The sequence below is a fragment of the Ammospiza nelsoni genome, chromosome 6 (assembly GCF_027579445.1).
Source record: "Ammospiza nelsoni isolate bAmmNel1 chromosome 6, bAmmNel1.pri, whole genome shotgun sequence".
Lineage (NCBI taxonomy): Eukaryota > Metazoa > Chordata > Aves > Passeriformes > Passerellidae > Ammospiza > Ammospiza nelsoni.
The window spans coordinates 17,148,296-17,162,690 of record NC_080638.1 but is presented as its reverse complement, the minus strand read 5'-3'; the positions used below and the strand labels follow the sequence as shown (position 1 = coordinate 17,162,690).

The 14,395-nt window shown below is 43.3% G+C and overlaps 1 protein-coding gene across 2 annotated transcripts in view; it reads right to left on the bottom strand.

Annotated features, from left to right (window-relative positions):
* CARS1 (cysteinyl-tRNA synthetase 1) overlaps positions 1 to 9,484 on the bottom strand; it is a 32,068-nt gene extending 22,584 nt beyond the window's left edge. Inside the window, exons 1-5 of one of the 2 annotated variants that reach the window (XM_059474423.1) lie at positions 9,401 to 9,469; positions 4,390 to 4,635; positions 1,451 to 1,542; positions 544 to 632; positions 161 to 257 (exon numbers count right to left, since the gene is read on the bottom strand). In XM_059474423.1, coding sequence (XP_059330406.1) covers positions 161 to 257; positions 544 to 632; positions 1,451 to 1,542; positions 4,390 to 4,635; positions 9,401 to 9,428 — 552 coding nt within the window. In that variant the 5' untranslated portion in view covers positions 9,429 to 9,469. Of the gene's footprint in view, positions 1 to 160; positions 258 to 543; positions 633 to 1,450; positions 1,543 to 4,389; positions 4,636 to 9,400 lie in introns of both variants that reach the window. The other variant, XM_059474424.1, reaches the window with a different exon arrangement.
* Positions 9,485 to 14,395: the final 4,911 nt, after the last annotated feature.

The following is a 14,395-nucleotide window of genomic DNA, read 5'->3' as shown; positions in this document are numbered from 1 at the left end:
ATCAGTGCTTTTGTGCACAAAATGTATGTCTCAGTTAATAAGTGTAAGATTTATCTTGGCTTATCAAGTGGCAATTACATGTGACTGACTTCCATTCTAAAAGTTGAGCATTTTAGATTGCAAAAAATTTTGCAAAAAAATAGATTAAAAAACCCCTTACCTTGTCATCAATATCTGTAATATTCATACAATAGAAAACATCATATTTAAAATAATCCCTTAAGATTCTTCTCAGGATATCAAATGAGATGTAGGACCTAAAACCAAAAAAAAAAAACAACCCAGAGGTGTTTTCAGTAAACAGCAGTATCTATTCTGTCCACAAACCATTTTAACCTTAATCAATAACTGTGCAGCAGTTTTACTTTGCCCCATCTATTAGAAAGTTTTTAATCCCACAATGATAAAATATTATAAGGTGCTTTTAATCTTGAATTGCAAGCACTGATAGTAATATACTCATCTGAGTAATACCTTCTTCTAATACTCTTTTGCTTCCACTAGGCACTGTTACCACCTATATCAAAGTAAGGAATGCAGTACCTGGCATGTCCCATGTGAGAAGCATCATAAACTGTTGGACCACAGCAATACCACAAGACCTTTTTTCCATTCTGAGGCTGAAATACTTCCTTAATTGAAAGGGAAGATACAATGGTCAGAAGAAATTGAAGACATGACCTCAGGCCAGTAACACCCCATTTGGAGATGAGAACGTGAAAACATGGATTATAATTACAAAAAACAAGTAGTTATTCCATTTTCAACTTTACCGTAACTAAAGATCACCACTAGCTTTATCCTGTGAGAGAGATAATGAGGTGTGGCTGCTTATGTTCTATGCATTCTAATCAACCAAGCTATCAGCTTACAACTATTTGGACTGAGCAGGGCACTACTCCAACTTTTTGTAAAAGTTTTCTTTTGCATTGAAAAAGGTTACACCCTATAATCAGTTCACAGATACTTCAATATTACATCCCATGTAAAATTAATATTCTTCATATTTCCTCTTTCCCAAAGGACTTTCAAACAAGACCACAAGAAGTTTTACACTTTTTATATTGCATCTACATAATTAGTGAGACGTTTTTTACATAGACAACATCTGAATAAAGAAACTGTGATTTTATTCAGCTCACACTGCCTACACTAATGGGTATTACAGTTGAATGCCTGGCTACTTTGCATGACAACTTGAAACTGTATATTATGCAGTATGCACAAAGATACACACACTTGTAGTGTACATATGTTAATGTAAATAGCATTACACTTGCCCAGCAAATGCAATTGATTGGTACAGAGTTCTTGGCTTGTGCTTGTTAACATTTACAAAATACAACCCAGCGACCCGACTATTGACAGGGCAAACACTTCAGAAACAGGATTTGATGGCTGCTCTGTTTGTGTTTCTAGGGAAATCCCCACTTCCCTTTCATTTTCTCACCTTACTGCGAGTCAGACTGTTGTAGAGGCAGAGCCTGGAATGTTTTGTCCCTTCAGGGGGAGACCAGGGAGGCTGCACTCGTTTGCCTTTACCTAGGAGAAAAGGTAGTTTAAAGAAAGTTTAAAAGACACTTTCCACACACAGATTTGCAATATAACATTTTCTCCTTATCACATCATTATTTCAGAAGGAAAAAACCCCACATCTAAATGGAGAAAAGAGCTTCAATCCTAGTATTGCAGCTACTTCTGTTAGAGCCTCCTACAAAGCCACCAAAACCAAAGTGAATTATTGCAATCTAGTTTATTTTCTACTCTCTAAATTGCCATTCCTTTTAGTTTTTGATCCAAACAGCAGTGAGGAAGAGGGTACAAAAGCAAGAGCATGCAATTCAGGTAAAGTATTACCATGAGTTTTGAAATTTAATGAATCATTAATGAAGTGTTATGGCAGTCCTGGGCTTTTTGCAACACCACTGATTTTACTGTGATGGCACATCACAGATCTCACACAGAATTTACAAAATATCTCCAGAGTCCAGAGGTGGTCTCTAGAGCCAATATTGACAGAGTATGTGCACTCAGGGTGAGAGGGAGAGCTGACAGAAAGGCTTAGAAAGAACCCCAGCTTTTTATCATGCATTGTTGCTAAGTACACAAGGCATTACTGAACACACTCATTTACCACAAATATGCTCCAGTTCAGCAAGAGGCTACACTTTGTCATTAAAGAGAGTAGATAAAACCCAGGGTAATATTAGTGACAATATTCTTGAATTTGTTTTCTCCTAAATTTGTAAGAAGCAACACAGCTGTTAAACTCATGGGGTTTTTTCAAAGAGAAGTGTGGGCATGTGATTTGTCAGAGTTGCAGTTTGCTGTGTACTGGGCTGCTTACAGCTGTAATGATGTTAAACCAATTATCACATTAACTAGGCATGAAAGCAAACCAAGAAATTCAAAAATACAGCAAGTTTGCCAGCTTAATACACACAGCACTATGTTTAGGAATTCTCATGGTATGCATTTTAGCTGCAAGAAAATATTATACAAACTATTTGTTTTGACAACAAAATTGCCTTTCTTATCCTGTGTCTCGGGGTGCTCTTCATTAACTCTGTTTCTCTCAATAGCTTCATATGCACATTTTGGCGGAAAACCTTCAAGTAATGTAAACATTCACAGTATAAAAAAATGTAATCTCTTCATCTTGCTTTTTTGACTAACTGCCCAAATAAGAAAAAAATATGTTAAGTGTAGTACTCTGTCTCACTTCATGGGACTTCATTTAAATTCCATGCTATAAATCCATGGAAATGTGTGTCCATTCTAAACATTTCACTGCATGAGGTACTCCTGAACAGAACACCCCAAGTTCAAGAGCAGTCTCTCCATAACACAGGTCATACACCAAGGTATGGATTTGTTTACTCTTTGATTTACAAAGATTACTCTGGCATGCTTAATTGTGGCCAACGCTTCCCTCAGGGAAAGAAGCCTGTGTGGGTTAGCCTAATAAAAGATAAATCTGTAAAGCTTTCTTCAGTTACAACCACACGAACATAAGGAAAAACCCAGATACTGCACTCCATATTTCTCAGCTTGTGAGTTAGGTGTCACATTTTACCCACTACACAGATGCCAAGGGCAAAGTAAAAGGCTGGTAAAATATAGGTTAGTTTGGTCAAATGCATCTCTGCCAGCCTACAGCCTTTCCTCTGGTGGAACTGAAGTTCATTTGCTCTAATCCACCATGGAGCTTTCTGCCACACCAAAAAAACAACAATGAAGCATTCATGGCCTAAGAAGCATGGCAGATTTGTGTGTTATTTTCATGGTGAACACTGCAGAACACCATTCCAGGATTCCTGAAACACATCATGAAGATATAACCCTTCAGAAAGAGAGATTTAACAGTAAAGATTTCATGGTCAGGAAAATGGAAACCTTTTCTGTTTCTGCTCCATGGAAGTCTACAGACAATCTGCAGTTGGTGGACAGATCTGCTACCAGAGCCAGGGGTGCAGCTGAGATCCCTTCTCTGCTGGAAGGAAATAATAACCAGCACAAACACTTGCAGGCACACACAACACACTGAATTTACTCATAGCAGTCTGATTTTAACTGCTGGTCTTTTAGGAATTGAGAACACAAATGGGGAGAGGTTGTGAGAAGATGGCATTGGAGCAATACTAGTTAACAACCATCAGCAAGAATGACAGACATGCATTCATTTGTAGGTACTGCAAACACTATACAACAGCTCTGCGTTGTTATTTTTCATTATTTCATGACTCCCTGAGCAAGGATCTCACTATAAGGCAATTAAATTAGACTAGCTCATTGGGAAACAACTCAGGAGAGTGATGCAGCTCCCAAAAATGCCTGCCCATGCTTACACAATGACCTAGATTAACCAGTTAATACTTCCTCAAATCATCAGCATGCCTAAATTACCAAGGTTAAAAAAGAAGCCCAGACATTCTTTGTGAAGCTCAGTGTTAATAACAATTAGAAGAGGAAGCATTCAGTTTATTGTATTGTGGATTTGTATATTATAGAACAACTATTTGGTCAATCTTGCAAGGAAAAAAGTAGACTGGGCAAATCTTGGTATTTCCAGGAAAAAGCCCAAACCCACACATTCTTTTACAAACCAGAAGATAGCCAGATTTTTAAAGAAAACACACATAATCAAATTCTGTACACTGAGGAACTTTAACTTAAAAAAAAAAAAAAGTAACAGCTTTTACATCCAAATAGCTCAGGATCTATCAATTGCACAGTAACTGTATGCAAGAATAATGTTATGACTTTGAATACAAATTGACACTGTAACTCTTAAGGCGTGCAAGAGAGTATGAAAGGGAACTTCTCGCAGTAACAACCAACACAATGTCAGCTAGTCTACAACCTGCCCACCAGTTTCAAATTACTCACTTGTTTGAAGTTTACAAGGCTCATTTTTGTCACTGCTGCCATCATAGATTGCTTCTATGTGTCTGTACCACCGGACAACATGGATATACTGGTCCACAGGTGGCCCCGAAAACTTTCTGAACACCTCCACATCTGCATGTGAAAATGTGAACCCCTGGATATAACTACGAGTGCTCAGGTACTCGTTCAGAGCCTTCACCCTGGCTTCCTCTTCACTAATGCTCAGAATAAAACTGTAGCTGGAAGCTGTAAAGAGAGGCACAGGACATTTGGTCAGCATTAAAAGAAGGAGATCCCATGACCAAAATATATCCTTATAACACACATCTCCCCCTGTAAATTAGCTCGGGCAACTGGTAAGAAATTTCAGAAAATTAGATTTAATACAAGCTCCCAAATAACTACGTATTTCCTGTTAACAGGATTATGTTCATGTTGCCATAAGTTTGTGAAGACATCTTTCAAAGAGTGATAAGGACAAGAACACAGGTCTTTTTCATGAAGAATATAATCTACCAAAATTGGAGAAAATCCTTCACATACAGCAAACCTAATCAGTCACTCTTTTCCATGCTGCTAAAACACTCATCCTGTCAATATTTAAATATGATTCATTTTATGCACTGTGGAAAGGCTGTGAATATGTCCACTGAACTTGAGCATGTAGTTACATCTTTGCAGGGGTGTTGCCTGCACACAGGCTCCCAGCACAATGCTCAGTTCCTCCTATTTGCTCTGGAAACTCACAACTTCAGCTGCTCCTGTGTATTCCCATACTTCTCCCATGCTCCCTTCTCTCCTCAGGCACATGAATAATATCTAAAATGAGTAAAACCTACACAAACAAACAGAAAGGATATCAGACCACGGCCCTCTCACACAATTTTTTAATTCTGTGATTTCTTTGGTATACAGGCAAAGCAGGTTCAGTTATGTCTCCTCTGGACAAACACAGGGACACAGAGGAAAGCTCTGTGTGTTGGTGGGGATGCTCCCTGGAAGAGCCAGGGGGCACAAAGCACTCTGAGGTTATGCTAGCACTGCCATTAGGCAAACCCAGCATTCACATTTTCCAACAGTGATTCAATGTTTGTGGCTCTGTTCGCGTGTTCAAAGCACTGTACAAACATGAAGGCAATATCCTGCCTAGGTAGTCAGCCAGCAAGGTAACCCAAGCCAAGGTCACGTGCAGAGAAGCGAGAGAGCAGCAGGAGAGCACCTGTCCCTGCTCCCAAAGCCACAAGTGTCACTCCTCACACTGGCAGGAACATCTCCTGCACAGGGAGTTCCCAAAGCATGGAGGTGCTCACAGCTCCTGGAAAGGCAGGAATGAAAGGAGATGGGAAAGTGATGGCTAGGAGAGGATGGGAGGGATGGCACAAAGTTTTTCATCAGTTAAAACTTTATGAACCATTTTCTATACAAAAATCAATTATTAAAATATCCAACAGCAACTCAAGATGACAGGGAAGTGGCAGCTAGATATCAAGCATGTTTGTATTCAACTCTTTGGGGTATAAATGAGATATAGGGATGCATTGGGAGAACTAATGTGAAAAAAGGTGAATGATTTTAATATCTTTTGTGAATTTTGATTATTTTAAAAAATTTAAAATAACTATGAATAAAAGAAGACAGATGCATGTAAAGTATAAATCCTTCTCAAGGCCTATCCATGCAATTGCTCAGTACAAATAACGAATACCAAGGAAATAATGGCTCATAACTCCACCTCATAGTTTGCCTTACCCAGCTGAATGGGATTCAGCTTTGGCTCACACAGTTAATTTACTATAATCTTTTCATGCTCCTAAATATTTACTGATGTTTATCAACACAGAACTTCACATGTTTGTACACATTAAATAGTTTGTAACAGTTCTGTTCATTAACAGTGGAAACCTAAGACTTGAACATGAATTTTGTATACATGAAAGATATGAGGAAGAAGGCAAAAAAAAAGGTATTACAAGAATGATCTAGGTAGAAATGAAACTGTATCTCAAAGAAAAGATCTTTTGCAAGGAAAAGCAACACTCAATTTGCAAAGTATTATTATGGTTATTATGACCATTATTCACACATCAGGCTGCTAATGGGAAGCAAGTCAGTGTATCTGAAACAATGTAAGTGCTTTCCAACCACATCTGCAAACCAATCTAAAAGGGAACTTGCCCAAACTTACACACAAATGCAACAAATATGACAGCACTCATACAAGCTAATTTTGGCAAGGAGAGGTAGCAAACACTGCTTGTGAATATCGGGACCAGCTTAGCACTGATAAGCCTAACAACTGAAACTTTTTTTATCAATCTTGGCACAGACATTAATACTTCAAATTAAAATGTTTGGCAGGCTCAGTGTCCCATTCCCAGGGTCCCAAATCAGTTTCACAGGCTGTGGTGAGCAGATGACTGTGATAACAGTGCCTTGGAAGGCAGTGGAGCCATGGATAGCTTGTTTCAAGCAAAAGGAATCAGTGACAGCTGTCTATGTAAAAGTCTGTTCTGGTTTAATTGATATCATGGCTGAAAGAAGAACAGAAAATGTACAGAACCTGGTTTTCTGTGATTTCCATTCTGCATCCTCAGTTCCCCCCATCTTGCAATTCCTTCAAATTCCTTCAATTCCTTCTTCATTAAAGACTCATACTGAAACATTTCCTGGTACCTCCTAAGTGCAGCATCCTATTTTTCCATACCCTTCAGTATCCCCATCCTGCTGCACAGCTCCAGCCCATCACTGCCAAGTCTGCCAATGCTGTGCAAGAGGCAGCTGCCCACTGTCAAATTGATGGATTAATTAATACCAATCAATGGATTCAACAAGTACTGAGGGAGAAGGCCCAATGGATAAATGTACATATGACCTGTTTTCCTTGTTGCTTTAGGAAAACAGCTAAGGAATTGCCCTTCTCTCTAACTGCAATTTGTTTCCATCCCCAAAACAGAACAGATGCAGTTGTTACTACTCAATTGCATCAGGAGGTGTCTCCTTGACAGCAGAAACACGAGAGTACTACAGAGCTGTTGCATAACACTGAATTTTAACTCATGTGAACAGAATGATCCATAGATATCGTATCACACAAGAGGAAACAAGCACTGAGCACGAGCATTGGAGAGGTAACAAAATAACCTTGAAAAATCAGAAGAATTAATGTCATCCAGTAGACAGTTCTTTCAAAAAAGTTCCACTGCAGACATCAATTAATACAGTTCTCACACCATGACCACTGATGTACAATCCCTTTGGGTGATATAAGTGTCACACATTCTTCTTTCCATGCATGGAGTGCTTCAGAGACTTTTAAAGGACACTGGGAGTTTGTCTGAGAGACAGCAGCAACACACAGACTCAAAGGCACAGGACAGCTTCTACATTTTGTCTGCACATAAGATAACTTTTGAGGTTTAATCAAGACACATAATCCCCACAATATCAAATTTCATTGAAAATTTTCACTTTTATTAACTTGAGAATGAAAACCTCTGCTCCTTGAAGGTGTTGGATGGCAAAGTAAATACAGGAAAGCCATAAAGAAGGCAGTAAGCTAGCTGATACAAAACCAGGGATTTACTTCACTCCAGGGAAAAATAATGTTTCCTGGGCTTCCCTGAACCTGCTAACCTCGTCAGTCATAATTAGATGACAATGTAAATGTTCTGGGAATTCTGCAGAGGCATTCTCCAAAAAGAAATCCTACCCAATTCTGAGCATTTTGAAATGTAACTTCCCATCCAACTTGGCTTTCACAAATTTAAGACAACCCACAAAAGACAAATGTAACATTATTAATACAGCTCCAAACAGGCCATTTGTCATCCTGGCCAGCCACTCTGGTACCTTTGAAAAGAATTCCAACCATCTGCTCAGACAAGATGAATTCTCCTTTTCCATTAACATTTCACAAGAACCAAACCAATGCAGTGATTTCAGCTAATGCCAGACACAGCATGCACAGAGACAGAAAAACAAAGGACTTATCAAGTCTCACACATAAGGAGCAAGAGGCTTTTAGATGAACAGGGATTTTTAAGACTGGAGTATCTCACACCAAGGAAGAGCTTCTCAATCCTAGTCTTTTGAGCCCGGAAAGTTTCATTTCCACTTTTCCTGAACTGAAACTAAATATAACAATTGCAGATTCAGTTTAAAAAAACTCCACCCTAACAAACAGTACCTAAAGAGTTTCTCAAAGTGCACCTGAACTGAGCCTTTCTTGGGTTTTTTCCCCCTAAGACACTGAAAAGACTTCTGAAAAAGCTGATCCCTTAATGACAAGAAATGTTGCACTTTAGTGGGAATATTACACGAGATGAATAAAGATCAAAGTAACTTTCGGTTACTTTGTTGCGTTGTTAAAGAAAAAGGGGCATAAATATCTGTATTTACAGATCCTCAACTGGAATGACAGAAATTTCCAACCCTTTACATACCATAATGGTATTTCATACTTGCATGACTGGTATGCCAAGTTTCCATTTGCTACAGTAGTGCCAAAAATTATAGCACTACCCCAGCCCTCCTTCCATATGGAAGCGAAGAGTACAACCCATCATTACAACACGACCACAAAAAAAAAGCCCGTAAAAGCCCAAAAGTTCAGGTGTGAGTTAGGGGAGAGCACCGATGGCTGGGGCAGGCAGTGCGGGAGGCACGGAGACATGTGGGAGCTCTGAGCGGCCACGGACCGAGCGCACCGAGCCGGGCACAGCCGCTCCCGGACGGCGGTGACGAGGAGCTCCGATTGTCCCCACAAATCGCGAACGGCGGCACGAACCTCACCAGCACCAACCTCACACCCGCGAGGGGCACAGGGCAGCCGCAGCCAGCGGGACGCGCCCCCAGCGCGGGGCTCGGGGCAGCGCGGCCCCTCCGAGGGACGCGACCTCGCCGTGACAGCAGCGGCGCCGCGACCCCGGGCCCCGCCGAGCCGTGACAACGCCGGCCGCCCCTCGGCCCGGCCCCGCCGGAGGCCCGCGGCGCCGCTCGCCCGCCCACCTACCGTGCTCGGCGCTGGCGGCTGCTGCCATCCCGGAGCTGCTGCTGCTGCTGCTGCTGCCTCCGCCTGCCCTCGCTCCCGAGCTGATGCAACAGCGCGTCCGGAAGCCTCGCCCCGCCCGCACTACGCTACTTCCGACGGGCAGCCCTGCGTCACCCGGGCAACGGGCAGCGCCGCGCGGCCCCGCACGGCACGGCACGGCACGGCACGGCACTGCTCGGACCCACACTGCCCGGCCCCACACGGCACTGCCCGGCCCCACACGGCCCCGCACAGCACTGCTCGGACCCACACCGCCCGGCCCCACACGGCACGGCCCCTCACGGCACCGCCCGGCCCCACACAGCACCGCCCGGACCCACACGGCACTGCCCAGCCCCGCACGGCACGGCACGGCACTGCTCGGACCCACACCGCCCGGCCCCACACGGCACGGCCTCTCACGGCACCGCCCGGCCCCACACAGCACCGCCCGGACCCACACGGCACTGCCCAGCCCCACACGGCCCGGCCCCGCACGGCCTGGCCGGGAAATGACCGCCCAGGGCATCGTGCCAACGGAGGAGTCCCCGCTCCGAGCAGCGCCGCCCGCCTCTCCTTAAATAGCCCCAAGGATGGAGGCTCCGCCGCAGAACAAAGTCCCAGAGCGAGCTTCTGTCTGAGCCACTGTTTTATTGCTGTGCTTCAAACACAGCGGTGCTGAGCACTCCCGATACAACACAAAATGGTTTCGGAAACGAAAGCATCGCAGTACGCAAAACCAGCAGCGGACTCCTGGTACCCGCCCGCAGGTTGGGACAGCACTGTCACAAAGTAAGGGATGCCCCAGCTCCTGGCTCCGAAGTGGGCATCCAGCACCTGTGTTTAATATTTTATGACTCAGAGGTAGAAAGGTCATGTAAACATGAAAAAAACAGAGGTATTACATCCCTTCCGGCTGTCTCCATGAGCTGAGGAGGCTAACTATTTCTACCAGCAGTTCCTGACACCCTCATTTAAGGAAGTCTGAAGACACACATATGTACACAGGAACATTTTTGCAGTTCCTCATAAACATTAATCTTCAGCTCCTACTTACAGTGTTACGACTTTTTAAAGTGTTTAATACAGTGTAATAAACCTTGGTATCTATGTGCCTCAATGCATCCAGTAGATAAATAATACATTGCTTCTTTCCCAGTCTCTTTTTCCAGATGAGAAGCATCTGATATGATTGTTCTTCTCTATTATTAGGAAATTTAGATATAACTTTATCAATATCATTTTCCTGTAGAAGAGTTCTCATAAGCTGCTTCCACTGTTGTGGTGGTACTTCCTTTGTAAAGACACCAAAGGTCTTTCTCAGTTCTGCAAGAAGAAACACACAACACACATCAGCTTGGACTTTAAAACACAGGGGGTTTTTTTTCCATAGCTCACACACATACTTTCCCCTTAATTTTCAGCCAATACCTGCACGGACCAAACAGCAGCAGCAAGGCAGCTGGGTTTGGTACCTAAGAAGCAGCAGGACAAATAAGTTTTCTATTAAGTGGTCTTGAAAGTAGCTAAAGGTATTGGTGCATTCTCAGTAGTGGTCTCCTAAGGCAGGACACCATCCACTGTCTGATTTTGAGGAAGGCTTCATTGGCTGGCATGTTCCCTTGGCAGGGCTACTGAAGAGGAAGTTTTAACTACTTCATCATGCTGCTGGCACAGGTTGGCCACACCAAGACCACCACGAGCAAAACCTATCACTTGGACATCCAGCACAACAATTTTCTGCCTACAGGAGGGTGTATGGAGGTTTGATGTGCTCTTCCACGTGAGGAGACATTTGACAGAGAGATCTCTCACTCTCACCTACACCTCACTCAGTAAAGCAGAGTGCACTGCCGCAATGCAGACTCGTTTTAAAACTTTTTTCAAAAATTGGTACCATTCTTAAAATCATGACTGTGCTATACTCCCATGAGAAAAGTCATGCTCCAAAGTAGAACAGTTCACCCAGGGATTACAAATGCAGCAATAATCCTGTTTCAGCACATTTTACAATAAACTGGAAGCCTTATAGCTCTAAGCAATATTCATTAGCCTCGTTATACTATTCCATGAGTAGACTGAAGTCAACAGGAAATAAAACCAAATTCCAAGTACAGCCAATTTATGGGATACTTACCACATTGAGAGAGATCTTTAACAATTATCTGACTTGGATGTCATATCTGTAATACAAAGTTGGACCATTACTCCAACAAATCAGGGTGTTTCACTCACTATTGTTTTTTACCTATTTGACAACTTGCTTTTACATCACACGCAGCAAAGAGGGGAAGGAAAGCAGATTTCAGAGCAGACCTGAAAGTACTGGAGTAAAGAAAATTGCATTGTGAAACAAACACGTTACTGGCTCCAAGGCAACATTTGCTGCTATCACAAAACAGTACCTTCTGTCAGGGAGGTCAAAGAGGCAGAGTAAATTAAATGAGGGATTGAAGGTTTTTTCCCCCAGGCTATCACTTCCCATACTTCCTATTACATCTTTAAGGGAAAGTTTCCTCTGTTGTTTTGCTGAAAGCTCTGGGAATAGTTACGAGCTCAACTAAAGGGATACCTATATTAGAGAAAATGCAATAATCATTTCACACACGTACACTTATCTTACAATTTGCTGGAGTTCCACCTGGAACATTAGATAGGGCAGTCTTCTGAAAAGCAGAATTCTGCACAGGTTTTGCTGCCAATGAGGACTTAGCAATCACCCTCAACCACGCTGTCATACGGCACTTCCAGCTCCTGCATGGGACAGTGCCCTGCTCAGAAACCACACTATTTTCCACTAGTTTCTTCTGGGGGAAGAAAAGGAAATACTTGAAGCTACCAGATGTCAGAGACATAAAAGAAGAGCTGATAATTTGGCAAAGTAACAGCCTTTACAGAATTAGACTTCAAATGTGCAAGAGATGATCCGAAGTTTTCCTCCTTTGCCTCACAACCGTCGCAAGGACACACACCAAGACGCTGAAGATCCTGACTGGAGTTCTGGCCTGGCTGAGGTGGGTGCTTGCCAAGGGATTGTTCACAGGTGTGCTTGCTGTGTCACCACAGTACACTGCTTTGGGCAGGGCCTGACAAGGAGCAGCTCACTGTGTACACTTAGACCTGCTGCACAGTACCCACTCATCACAATAGCCCCTGGATTTCCCCACCTCTTGGCCAGATGCCACCCGCTTTGGAGGAGGACTGACTTTCTGGGGTAACTTTGGTGATCCCCCACGGAAGATCCCTCATATGCCACACGATCACCATCAAGGATGGAGATTGAAGCCCCCCCCAAGGACTGAGACCCTTAAAATTCTAACACAGGGGTGCTGGCCTGTCTGAAGCAGGATGTCTGCCAGGTGTTGCCTACAGGCGTGTTTGCTGGACCAAGACTGGTTTCCCATAGGACCCAGTCCTGAAAAATGGGTCCTGCTCACTGCTGGGACTGAGTTATTCTGTTCAGAACTGGACTGTCTGTACTTGTTCTCAACAACTTATTCTCCACTGTCCTGTACCTGTTCCCTCGACATAAGACTATAAAAGACCCAAAGACTTTGAGATTCTCCCCAACGTGACAAGATGGATCTATTGGCTGGACCATGAGGATTTTGTCTCTCTGTTGGCAGCTAGTCCCCCCCTTCTTTTTCTCTCTCTATCCTTTATCTAATCTTTCTAATCCTTCTATCACATTTGCTAAGGACATTCAATAAAAGGTGCATTTGTTTTGATTAATACTGAGAGTCCCCTGCTGTGTGTCTTTTGTACTCTGAGATTAGTAAAACAAACCATCACAACCCCCGCTTGTACTAGCAGATGGTGACAAAATGGTTTCAGAGCCTGACTCTCCACCTCCCTGGCTGTTCTGCACCCACTAGACTGCAGGGTAAGGCACACAAGCTGCCTCCACAACAACCACAGGAAACTTCTCCTAATGTTCTTACTGATGTGGATTGCTGCTTGCTCCTCTCTAGGTACAGAAGACAGGTACTGCTCCTAAGACAGGAGGGAATTAAACTGCCTTGCTGCACCTGAGATGACTTAACAGCACCAGGGGCCCCAAGGCTATTGCTGTGTCAAGGCTGATGCTCAGAATTGTTGCCAAGTAGCCTGTCAGCTCCATGGCAGTGCACTACCTTGTCTGTGGCTGAATTAGCTCTCCTGGTGGGTTCACAAACTATAATCAGTTGAAAGAAGCAGGTGAGCACCCATGTACATGGCATAGTTTTTGTGAGGGGAGAAGGAGGGAAGCCATCAAGAAAGGCTCCCTTCATTTCTGGCATTACCAATTCATTAAACAAGCATAGCCAGGGAGTACAGCACCAGGTCAGCATGACCAGTACAAGCACAAAGCAGAGTAGCATGTCTCATGTGACAGGTAGTGCTAAAGCTGGCAAGATTTAGGAGTATTTGTTTATATGTGGAAAATGAGGATGAGGAGTTACTGTTCTGCCCCTGAGACTTGTGTTTATTAAGGTACAAGCCCTTTGTAAGCATAAGCCAGCATGCTTTCTGTTTGCACAGTGACAGTGACCCACAGGTGACACCACCCCATGACCAACATGCATAAGTGGGGATGTGAGGCGGAGCCCCCCTACATATGACACAGATAGTTGCACATCATTCTCACTGAAACACTTTCTGTTTATGGGTATAAGCACATTATAGAAGTTGATCTTATTTATACAGGATAATTCTTAAACAGGAAAACAAATGACTGAAAGAGCACTGTCTTTTGTTTCAAAACCCAGCATCAGCTATTCAAGTATCAGCAGCTGTTGGGGGCATTAGAGCTGTATGAATTCACTGGTTCTTTGGGAGGGAGCGTGTGTGGGTGCCAAAATACTCAGCCTCAGGACTGCATCAGTGGAATTCTCCTTAGCAAAGAAGCTCTTACAGAAGCATGAGCACTCCAAGTGCAAGACTTTGCATCTGCCTGTGACAGCTCTTAGATGAGAGACAAGTGGCACCATGCACCAA